Source organism: Otolemur garnettii, unplaced genomic scaffold (genome assembly GCF_000181295.1).
Source record: "Otolemur garnettii isolate 467f Iridium unplaced genomic scaffold, OtoGar3 scaffold00034, whole genome shotgun sequence".
Classification (NCBI taxonomy): Eukaryota; Metazoa; Chordata; class Mammalia; order Primates; family Galagidae; genus Otolemur; species Otolemur garnettii.
In genome coordinates, this window is record NW_003852429.1 from 8,186,850 (window position 1) to 8,199,505 (window position 12,656).

A 12,656-nucleotide genomic window follows, 5' to 3' on the forward strand; every position below is an offset into this window, starting at 1 on the left:
GTAGCTGGGACCACAGGTGCCTGCCACAATGCCTGGCTATTTTTTTTATTTTTTGGTTGCAGTTTGGCTGGGGCTAGGTTCGAACCCGCCACCCTCAGTATATGGGGCCGGTGCCCTACTCACTGAGTCACAGGCGCCACCCTGTGAGCTTTTCTTTATTTCCCCATTCGGAAGCCTCACCTTCTGCACTTTCTTTTTTGTCCCTTTATTTTAAACCCACTTTATTAAAATGCATGCAACTGTTAAACAAACTCTAAACTAAGAATAGGTATTTGATCAATTTTTTTGTTTGGAGACAGAGTCTCACTCTGTCGTCTGGGTTGAGTGCCATGGCGTTGTGATAGCCCACAGTCACCTCAAACTCTTGGACTCAAGAGATCCTCTTTGTCTCAACCTCTCAAGCAGCTGCGACTACAGGCACCCACCACAACACCTGGATAGGACAGTTCTTCTTTTTCTTTCTTTCTTTTATTTTTGAGACATAGTCTTAAGCTGTTGCCCTGGATAGAGTGCTGTGGTATCATAGCTTATAGCAACCTCCAACTCATGGGCTCAAGCAATTTTCTTGCTTCAATTTTTCTATTTTAGTAGAGACAGAGGTCTCGCTTTTGGTCAGGCTGGTCTCGAACTTGTGAGCTCAAGCTATCTACCCTCCTTGGCCTCCCAGAGTGTTAGGATTATAGGCGTGAGCCACAGTGCCTGGCCAGTTTTTCTAATTTTAGTAGAGACAAGGTCTCACTCTCCCTTAGGTTGGTGTCAAACTCCTGAGCTCATGTAATTCACCCACCTCAACCTCCTAGAATGCTGGGATTACAGGTGTGAGCCACCATGCCTGGCCTACTCAACCAAATTAATAATAAAATAGGAAATAAATGAAAAATTAATTTGGTTAAGATGACCCAAGATCAGCCACCATAAAATATAAAGAAGCTAAAGCCAATCAAAGAGAAATGTATGATTCAAAAGTAACTGTTTCCTTCAAACTGTCATCTCACCTACTCTGGCCAGGGAAAATTATATAACTCAGATTAGAAGTTCCCCTTTCCTCTTGTAACTCAACAGCAGTGGCTTATGAGTGGACAGGGACCTTGACTCATCCCCATGCCAGACACTTTGGAATAAAGAAGCTGGACCAACAGAAAGGCAAGACTGCTACAGGGGCCCAGGCACTCTGGGGACACTGATGTGAGCTGGGGGTGGGAACTGATGTCTGAGGACAAATGCCTTAAGATGACAGCCTATTTGGGGCCTTATTTATCTTAGAGTTATGGGGCAATGTTAGCTGGATGATGTCAACTGTGCAAAAGGCTCACAGGAAGGACTGGAAATGCTCTGCTACTCCATTATGAGATGCCCATTCACAATAAAACAAAACAAACAGAGACCACCCAAATATCAGGGGAAAAGAGGAATACACAGTGTTTCGAAATCAAGCTTGAAATCAGCAATCCTAAAGTCAGAGGCCTTCCTGCTATCAGGGCCAGGTTTCTATGCCACTCACAAGCTCTCTAGAATCTCAGTCACTACTGTAGTTAGACTTGCTTTTAATTTTAGTATGGAAACAACAGTCCATATAATGAAACAAAAAGCATTAATCTAGGGACCTTGAAGATACGTTAATGTACAAAAACATAAAATGAGGCAAACCAACCATCATGCTTCTTTAGGCTACCATGTAACTTAGCTCCAATGCAACAATAAACATGGCGGTCAAAGTGCTTTCCTCTCACGCCCCCTGCCAACTGGAGTGCTGAGCAGAATGGAGGAGGTCCATCCATGCAAAGGTGAAAGGGAAAACCCCCACACCACTGAAGGGCAGATGACAGAGCAGGAGGGGAGAAGTGCTGGGCTGATCCTCAGGCTCATTCCCTGGCTCGCCTTTGGCAGGTGCTGTGGCTGCAGGGGAAAGGGATGGTCACCCGCTGAGGCATTACCTCCTCTTATAAGGGTACCATCTGATGAACAGACACAGCACTGGGGTTAGGTGAACATGGGACCCTTCCTTTTAATTTTTTTTTTCTCTTTTGGGCTCTGATATTCCATTCCAAATAGCCAGCTATACTAGAAATACACATTTTGTGCCTTGGCATCTGTGGTTTTATACAGTATCTCACTTGGTAAATAGACCTATTAGCCCACATCTGGTGCTGCTGTTCTGTGGCATTACATGTACAGACAACCAGCACTTCTCAAATCTCAGGATTCCAAAAGCAAATGCCACTGTGAGGGCTGTGCTTATTTTGAAATGGAAATGAGCATCTGGTGTTTAACCAAAAGGAGCCAGTGAAAGAGTTTCTGGCCTGCTAGTCTGGGAACAAGTGGGTAATGCGTAGAAGCATCACCTCCCACCCACCCCACCAGCAGCAAGGCTGCCTTCTCAAACAACAAAGCAATTGGGCTGCATTCTGGAAAACGTTGTCTGATAATCTCCATTACAACTATTTGACTGGTAAACAGTTCTAGGGGAATTGCTGTATGGGAAAACAAAATCTTTTCAGCTACAGATCGGCTAGTCAGGAATAGCTGGATACAAACTCCTTGACTAGTCCTTGTAGTGAAGACATCAAAAGAAGTTCCATGACAACATGCCATCTACTTTTCTTTTTAGTACTGGCATTTCTGCTGTGCCTACCAAATCAAGTGAATGTCATGCCAGAGAGTAAAACAAAAAACATACTCCACAGACGCACAACCCCCTGCCCCATCTTTGAATCTTCCTGAATGACTCTCACTTATCTCTGCGGCTTTGTATAGTTTTATATTCATTTCACAAAACACAGGATAAGTCCTTACCTTTCCGTGTGAGGTATTCTGCCACCAGGGCTGTAACGTGGACATAGCACATCGCTGCCTATAACAAAAGACAGACATGTGCCTCAGAGTCTTTTTTACACAGAGTCTCACCTGTATCGCTCTTGGTAGAGTGCTGTGGAGTCATAGCTCACAGCAACCTCTAGCTCTTGGGCTTAAGCGATTCTCTTGCCTCAGCCTCCCAAGCAGCTGAGACTACAGGCACCCACCACAATGCCTGGCTATTTTTTATTATTGTTGTTGTTGCAATTGTCATTGTTGTTTAAGCAGACCCACACAAGGTTCAAACCCACCAGCCTCGGTATAATCACTGAGCTACAGGCGCTGAGCCCCTCAGAGTCATTGATAAGAGCACACTGCACTGCTCAGAGCTAGGCAGAATCTACTCATGGGTGGATTCATCCCAGAGCTCAGGGCACCAGCAGGCATTTCTAACAGCTGACATCCTACCTTTTGACAAAAGTGGAGCCATTCATGTAAACTGAAAATTTGAAGTTAATTGGGTGGGAATTGAGACAAATGACAGTAAATTTCCTAAGGCTTGTTTCTATTTACACTTATTAAATTTTAATGTAAATGATAAAACAGTATTTTTTCTAATGCTAACATTCCTAATATTTCTGTAGCATTTCTTTGGAGGAACAGGCCTGTGCTTTCCTAGACTCTGAGAGAATGGCTCAACTTTCATGTGCTAATTATTTTTCTCTCAACTTAAGAGCATGCTGTAATTTTTCCAAACATAGAATTCTAAATAAAAATCCTAATTAAATCTTAAGTGGGTAACATTATAAATACATTAAAATGAAAGAAAAAAAATAAAAACTAAATTCTTTGGACCAAGGTGCCCTGGTACCATGAAAATCAAAGACAGCTGTTGGAAGTGAACCCACTGCAAGGTTCTCATGCATGAAACCCTGTTCCTGTCAGTGGGGAGGCCACCACCACATGGTACCCTCATCAAGGATTGCTTGATGTGCATGAGTGTGTGAACACAAGTCGGCAGTGCAGCATGCACTCTGACCCATGCGGAGGAAAGTCTTAGAGAATTACAACTATGCTGTGCCCGACCTGCAGAGGCAGGGAATTCACGTCTTCCATTAGGCAACCGTCTCCATAGCACATGTCAGGAGGGTGTGCACGGAGGGTGTGCACAGAACAGCCAGGTGAATGTGTAACCGTTTACTAAGCAAGTCACAAAGCCAGACATGGCTGGGCAGTAAGAAATTATGTAAATTAGCTGCCTTAGTCCTTACTTACAGGGTGTGCTAGCTTGGATAACGCCCCCCCCCCCCAACTCCTGTCCTTCCTGAAACTTCAGAATGTGATGTTACTTGGAAACAGGGTGGTAGCAGAGGTGATTAGTTAAGATGAGGTCACACTGGTATACAGTGGGCCCTAAATTCAATATGGCTGGTATCATAAGAGAAGAGACACAGGAACATGGGAAAGAAAGAATGCCATGTGACCATGGAAGCAGAGATGGGAGTGACCTGTCCACAAGTCAAGGAACCTTTTTTTTTTTTTGAGAATCTCACTATGTTGTCCTCGGTAGAGTGCCGTGGTGTCACAGCTCACAGCAACCTCAGACTCTTGGGCTCAAGCAAGTCTCTTGCCTTAGCCTCCCAAGTAGCTGTGACTACAGGAGCCCACCTAAATGCCTGGCTATTTTTAGGTCTTGCTCTGGCTCAGGCTGGTGTTGAACCTGTGAGCTCAGGCAATCCACCTGCCTTGGCCTCCCAGAGTGTTGGGATTATAGGCGTGAGCCCCGCCAAGCCAAGGAACATTAAGGATTACTGATGACATGAGGTGCTAAGAGACAGGCATGAAACACTTGCCAAACATTCAGAGAGTGCGTGATCCTGCTGACATCTGGATTCAAGACTTTCGGCTTCCAGAACTGTGACAGTAAATTTCTTTTGTTATAATCTATGTAGCTTTTGGTACTTTGTTATGGTGGCCACATGAAACTAACACACAGAACAACTGTAATAGCTGAGGCTCAGTGAGTTCTTTTTTTTTTTTTTTAAACCTGACTGGGCATGGTGGCTATCTCTTTAACCCCAGCTCCCAACTTTGGCAGTGAGCTATAATTGTGCCACCATACCCTTGTGGGGAAGATATGAGGTGGCCACATCTCTAATAACAATCAATAAAAAACAAAAAAAGAGAGCTGCGCCACATGAATCATTAAAACATTCTTAAATTCTGGGAATGATAGAAAATTACCACCACTACTACTATTACTACCATCACTACTTAGTAATTTCCTTTTATTGTGGCTAAAGTGTAATTTATATTAAATTTATAGTCAAACAATTATCATGTATGTATACTTTTGGCATACTAGGCTTCTTTGCAAAGTAGCTATGTAAAAAAGTAGATATGTAAATTTATCAGACTTAGAACATAATTTCACTAATTTAATTCGTTACAGAAGTTCTAGAGTCAAAGCTAACCTTTTCCAGTAACCCTGTTCATCCTAACAGCGCTGGTTTCTAAATAATGCCTCAGGTACAGATCCTAAAGGAGTGGAGTTTTCATAGCACAGAATCTGCCTGACAACAGTTTTTTGTTCTTTTTTTTTTTTTTGAGACAGCGTCTTAAGCTATCCCCCTTGGTAGAGTGCCGTGGTGTCACAGCTCATAGCAACCTCAAACTCTTGCCTCAGCCTCCCTAGTAGCTCTGGCTACTTTTTGGTTGGAGTTGTCATTGTTATTTAGCAGGCCTAAGCCAGGCTCAAACCTGCCAGCCTCAGTGTATGTGGCTGGCTCCCTTACTCACTGAGTTATGGGCGCCAAGCCAATGACAGAAATTTTAATTCCCCATTTCATAGATGATGTCATCCAGACACGGAATGGTGAAAAAACTGGCTCAATGTCACAGAGGCAGTATATACTGGATCTTGGTTCTAAGCCTGCCTTTGGCACCCACTCCTGGCCATGCAGTAAACTGACTATACCAAGTCAGCTCTGCACAGAAGGGAATACTCAGATATCTACTGTACCCATAAAAAGAAATGGACTACCTCAAAAAGGAGCAAGCAAGGTCCTATCATTACTTTGATAACAGAGAAAATTTTATCGCTGAATTGTAGAACTACAGAGGAATTTTCATGCAGAATTAGTTATGTATTTTAATAGGCAAGCAACTATATGGATATGTATGTTTTGAAAGCTTTTGTTGTTCTTTGGCAACAAAAATAACCTCAGAATTTGTCTTAAATTATTGAAATGCTCAGATAACTATGAAGTCATCCTAAGCCCAATACTATTGCCTATTTTTAATTGCCTGCTTTTGACTGATGGGACAATTTTCCTTAAAACTGGATGCTTTTAATGAATGGGGTATCACTGATTTTTTTGAGACAGAGTCTTACTTTGTCACCTTTAGTAGAGTGCTGTGGCATCATAGTGCACAGCAACCTCAAATTCTTGGTCTCACACAATCCTCCTGCCTCAGCCTCCTAAGTAGCTGGGATTATAGGCGCCTGTCACAATGGCTGGCTAGTTTTTCTATTTTTAGTAGAGATGAGGTCTCAATCTTGCTCAGGCTAGTCTCAAACTCTTGAGCTCAGGAAATCCACTTGCCTTGATCTCCCAGAGTGCTAAGATTACAGGCATGAGCCACCACACCCAGCTCTATCACTGATCTTTTTGTTTTAAAAACCCAGATCGAGCAGTGGGCAGAGGTACCTCTGAAAGATCCCCATTTTTGACGTGGATCCTGGCCATGCTATCAAGCCATGTCTTCCTGAGCTCGGGCGTGCTGGCATAAGACTTGGCTAGACTGTACTGGAGGTCCACGAGCATCTCTGGGTCATTCTCGTGCTCCTTCATCTGGGCGGTGGCCATCAGAACTGTGCGTATCCTTTTGGTCAAGTCCTTCACATCAGAGGAGAAGCTGGTGTGCTGAAACAAGGGTGAAAGGAGGAAGGACACGTGGTGCCACCTGCTTTCTGCTTGTCCACACACACCTCAGAGGATGTGAGACAGAATCCTGGGGTGGACATAGGGCCAGGCCACCTACCTTGATGAGCCGGTCACTGTTGGCACAGTTGTTGATAATGGACAGGGACTGCTGGAACCTGGTTCCCCCAATGCCAACAACATCTGCTATCAGCTGGCTGACGGAAATAACGACCTAGGGACACACAAATGTGAGCAAATCAATTCACCTTCAAATGACTGCCCAGGCCAGGTTTCTACATCTAGGTAGGAGGTGCCTGAGGACAAGGTGAAGGTGGGATGGTCTGAGAAGGGATAACTCCAGAGCAGAAAACAACATCAGAGGCATTTATTCTTCCCCTTCAAAGAATTATTGCAGAAGGTGATTTTGCTATCCTTAAGTATTTCATTTACAAAGCAAAATGCTAGTCAGAATAATATATGAGAATAAGATTAGCTCAAATCACTACCTATTACCTTCCCCAAACAGAAACCTTATTATTTACTTCTTCAGTTTTAACTTGTAAGTATTAAGTATGCAATAGGCAGCCTTCCCTTTGCATATTTATCAGAAGATGTGTACATACCGACCACGCACAGGGGACACTGCCTGTTTTGGGGTTTATGAATAGTGCCACCTTTATTCAGCTGCTCGAGCTAAAACATAAAGGCCATCCTCATTTCTACCTTGGTCTTCACTGCACCCAGGCACAACCAATCACCAAGTGGTGTCAACTCAATCTTCCCTTCTTCCTAACCTCACCATCCCTGGGATCCCATATTCTATCCTCCAGGGTGTTTGGGAGATTTCAGTTGCATGGGTGAGCACCTGTCAAGTTCCAGGGTGCTCTGTTCCAGACCTAACAGTCTCGTCAGCTAAAGTCTAGGTTCTCTGATCCACTCTGAACATGAGTCCAGGAGATCCTCCAAATATATAATGATTTGGATACACAGCAACGTGTCGTCAACACCTTCTTGCTCATGTTCTTAACTCCACAGTAAGGAGCTTTTCCAGCCTCCTAGGTGGGCCCTTCCCATGGTGAATCCATGGCCTGGAACATGCTCACCACTCTGTAACTGCTGACCCCTATTCGTTATGTCCCCTGGGAAGCCTCCTCTGGTCCCCAGGCCAGGTGCCCCTCCTACAAAGTCCTCTGTGATAGCACTGGCCCCACTGTACTGAGAGCTATGGGGTTTGCCTGTGGCCTCCACTAGACGGTATGCTCCATGAGGGCTGGGAGAGGATTCTCTCTTGTTCATGGTTGTATCCATGAATGTTAGCATGTAGTAGCTTTGTGTTAGCAGAGAGTTTAGGATGTTTTAACTCTGGAGAGATATAGCAGGTCTTGTCAGGAGTTAAAAGACAGAAAAGAATCACACTAGTTGGGCTTTACATTTCTTACCTAAGATGTTTACTATTCTGTATCCTCACATGGGTTCTAATATTTCTTGACTCCATAGAATTTCCACAACTGATTCAGTATTTAAATGTGGATTTACCAATAGAAACACATCTTGGGCCCAGATCTTACAGTTAATATCGAGCATGAAACAAAACAAGCCAGCAAACATGACTTCCTAATTTTCCATCTTTGGCCAGATCTGGCAGGATCTTTATGATGGGGTAAAAGGGATACTCAAAGTTTTCCTGCCAGAATAGGATTCCACAGTGTAAATCACTACTGGATCATCAGCCCACACATACCTGCAAATGTGTCCGGACAAAGGACTTCTTTCCAGTATAGTCAAAGTTGTTTCTCATCAGGAAGTAGAGCAGCTGGGAGGCCTCGGTTCTGATGGAGCTCAGCTTAGAGTTGCAGCACTTGAGAATCTCATAGCACAGAGCGGAACACATGTCCGCTCTCCCCTCATAGAATGTGGAGGGGAACTAGATAGGACGGGAAGAAGCAGGTAAACGGCAGAAAGGTTAGTGTCATGTGCCCCTCAACTTCAGGGGAAAGGAGAAGAGTGTGGCCGACACCAATGAAGCAACCTACCTTATAAATTAAGGACCTTAAGGCAGTGAAGACATTTTTTAAAGCTGTTTCTGACTGATGTTTTTGAAGAAAACACAAGTAGACGTCAAAAACTTTTTTCATGAGAGGATTATGTCCATGGTCAGCCAAGAGCTGGTTCTTAAAACACACATTGACACCTGTGTTAGTGCTCTAGCAGGCTTCATACCATTTTCAGGCTCAAAATTACATTTTCCAAGTATTAAGACAATTCATGATTTAAATAAATACTGCTATAAATTCTTTAAGAAAGCATAGAATTCTCCTGTAAAACAAAGAAATCTATCAATAAATTTATGCTTTGGGGCTAAACCTCCCAGAAAACTGTAATATAGTTTAAGTTGCTTAGTACTAATAGGGCCTTTATGTATTTACTTATTTTGACTGTACACCAGCAACTGGTACAGACATGATGTTTGTGACATCTTAATTCCAACAGATATGTCATTATAGATGTGAACTAATTATGAGCAGGAAAAGCTACTGGGGAAGACAGGCTACCCTCAGGCCTCTCAGGCACTTTGCTGAGCTATGACAATCAGATAGTCTGGTAAGGTGGAAAACGTACAGGTTTTGGTCTGGTACCACTTACCACATGCACAAACTTGCCCAGATAAACTGAGTCTTGGCATTCTCATCTATCACACAAAACTAACCCTGAATGGCTACTGTGAACACTTGAGGTCAATACAGTGTCTGGTGCATACTTCAGTCTAGCTTAGTAAATAGCAGCTAATAGAATTTTTAACGTTTTGTAGATTCTACTTATCAAATAAAACAAGAAGGCTGAATTAATTGTTCCTCATAAATCTTCAAGATTTCCTTACCTCATTAGAAAATGCACTCTAATTAATCACTGTGGAATCCTGGTTGGCTAGAGCTCCCATCGACTGTGGAATATACAGAGATGCAGCCCAGCAGGACACTGGCAGGGAGCCTCCTGTCTAAACCTACATGACCCCAACAAACACTGCCTTCACATATAGACAATCTCTGAGAACAAAGGTGTGTGTTTAGGAGGAATGTATGTGTGCATTTTGCATAAGTAGACAAAAGTGACTATAATAAAAAAAAGTCATAAGGCCACTATGTCAAAGTATTCTTACAATAGACAAATAAACAGAGATAACCTATGTCCATGTAATTTTGCTACACAGCAAATTACAGTTGGAGTTACTATTTCAGAGCAAGATTTACCTCATCTTACTGTTGGAGAGAAATTTTTACTCAAAGGATACATTTTTGTTTTGGGGGTTCAGCAAACTGTAGATGTATCACAGCTGGGGGAATACCTGGAATTCACAGGGATCTTTATTTCATGAGGGACTGAATATGGAATTCAGGTACCATATTGAATTCCATCATGTGAAAGAAGACCATTTCAATACACAGAAAACTGACTAATCGAATAAATATGATACAATTCTCAACCATGGGGAACTGTGAACAGAAAAAAAGAAAGGAAATGTTTTTTTTTAGTGTTTGGGGGAACTACTTATGTGTTCTGTTATTTGTGGACACCATTTTCCAGGAGCCACGGTTTGAAAGTCTTGCTTTTTGCAATGACTTCTCTTTCCTAACTGTGGCTGGGTTAAGGTTTGGGTCAATCTGGAAGTGGGCTTTCAGACTTGCAGCACCCTTTGCCAGAGCTAGCTCTCCAGGAGAAACAGATGGCTCCTACACCTGCCACCCCCCAGCCCCGTTCTGCTGTCGGAAAGACTCTGCCTGCAAGTTCTTAATATTTGAGTTCTGTTTCTCTTCCTTTCACTCTCTATGACCAAGACTTTTGCTTCCCATTTCCAGGCTTTAGTCTTCTTGGGTTCTAATCTCAAAACTTGCCTGCAAGAATGGAGTTAAAAGTCATTTAAACCATGTATCCCATAACCTGCTGTAAACCTCAAATACATACAATAAAATATACTTTGCAAGAAAAATAAATAACTCCTCATTTAAAGGATTTGTAAAGAACCTTTCGTCTTGAACATAGCTGCTTCCTAGCTACCTTTCTTTATTTTCCAATTGATTTTCTTGCTTGTGTCTGTTTCTTCCTCATTTGTTAGAAAGTAAGGTACACTAAATCAAACACATCTGTGAACATTCAGAGGTGCACGGGAGGGGAGGAAAGCGAAACAAAAATCGCCTGTAACTTCTCTACTCAGAAATAACTGCAGATGACAGCTTGGTATAGTCTCATTTCCACCTTTTCATCCCCTTGGACTCTTGCTGAGGATGGGACAGTTCAGTTAGGAAAAGGAGACATTAGAATAATATAAAGGCATGACTTATTTCTAGCAATAAAGTAGAGACAAATTCTCTAGGAACTATCTGTCATAGGTTCAGGTTTGACTATCACAAAGTCTGTTACAGTGCTTAACCCAGGAAATGGGCCTTTTAGGAAACAAAGGTTCAATAGTAGTAATTTCTTAGGATCCAGGAAAACAGAAGATGCCATAATGAGATGCCTAGGACAATGTTATTTAAAATAGCTAAGTCTTTCCAAGGCATATAGCATTTATTTTTACTTGGATGTTTCAGTTTTGAGAAGAGTTGTTTTGGTCACACATGCTCGTCAGTCACTGAGATGACCTAGACCTCATGCCCAGGCTCACGGCTGAGTAACCCAGATCATAAACCCCAGCCGTTCACACCTCCTCACCTTTTTGGTTCTTACTGTTCTTGGTTATGTATTAGTTTCTCAAATCAAGAAAAGCCTCTAAATGGAACTGCTAAAAATATATTTTCAGTTTAAATTTGTGAGCACATTAAAAATAGTACACAATAAAGACCAGCATTGCTTTGGGATTGTGTTAATAAAGGACATCATAAAATAGCCACAGAAGAACTGTTTTTCTGCACATAACTACCTCAGTTTACAAAACACAGCCTTTTATGCATTAAATGACACAGCCTATGTGAAAGTTCCCAGGATTATATTTGGCAGCTGAGGAGTGCTTGCTAACTTTCTTCTTTCTTTATATGAGAGATCATTCAGTTGCCTTGACACTCACTCAGCTCTCTCTCATACACACCACACTCACACACACCTGACTTGGTGGAGGTGACACTAGACAGGCCAGTTGTGTAGTGATCTTGAGCCAATTTCCTATCTTGTCCGTAAAACGTGGGATAATCGGATCTACTAAGCAGAGCTGTTGTGAAGATTAATGTGTGAGGCACAGAAGGCACTCAACAGAATCCAGGGCTTAAATCTTTCAAACATTTTACCTTATTAAGACATTGATTTTGGATGGTCTTTGGCAACTTATTAGATATGGTCAATTAAGAGAGTCTGCAAAGACAGGGCTCCATCTGTCAAAATGACATTCTTACATAGAATAATGTGAACTCACTCAATATTAGATTTTTTTTCTTTTTTCTCTCTCCTTTTTTTTTTTTTTGAGATATACTCTAACTCAGTCACACTAGGTAGAGTGCTGAGGCATCATCATAGCTCACAGCAACCTCCGAGTTTACCAATCTCTTGCCTCAGCCTCCTGAGTAGCTAGAACTACAGGTGCCTGCCACAATTCCCAGCTAGTTTTCTTCTTTCTTTTTCTATTTTTAGTAGAGATGGGGGTCTCGAACTCCTGAGCTTAAGCAATCCACACACCTCGACCTTTCAGAATACTAGGATTATAGGAGTGAGCCACTTGTCTAGCTTAGAATTTTTCTGATATGCTTCAACTGATCCCGCATCTGAGTAAATATTTGCAAAGGAAGATCCCAGTGGCTGCTGTGCCAATGGGCCTCCCATACCCAAGAGTCTAAGCCAGGCAAGCCTGTACTACCACTCGGCCCAATACCCAGTAATGCCATAGAATGCACCCTACATTTGCCCCCTTCCCACTCTTTACAGGAGACATTGAGACAAAATATTCTTACACAC

General features: G+C 42.5%; 1 protein-coding gene across 3 annotated transcripts in view; it reads right to left on the reverse strand.

The window, feature by feature from the left end:
• The window catches only part of DOCK9 (dedicator of cytokinesis 9), a 175,143-nt gene that overhangs the window by 26,833 nt on the left and 135,654 nt on the right, over nucleotides 1-12,656 (reverse strand). For all 3 annotated transcript variants that reach the window (XM_023513093.1, XM_023513092.1, XM_023513091.1), the window contains exons 40-44: nucleotides 8,753-8,890; nucleotides 8,461-8,643; nucleotides 6,838-6,951; nucleotides 6,504-6,719; nucleotides 2,794-2,851 (exon numbers count right to left, since the gene is read on the reverse strand). In XM_023513093.1, the coding sequence (XP_023368861.1) occupies nucleotides 2,794-2,851; nucleotides 6,504-6,719; nucleotides 6,838-6,951; nucleotides 8,461-8,643; nucleotides 8,753-8,890 (709 nt within the window). The remainder of the gene's footprint in view (nucleotides 1-2,793; nucleotides 2,852-6,503; nucleotides 6,720-6,837; nucleotides 6,952-8,460; nucleotides 8,644-8,752; nucleotides 8,891-12,656) is intronic.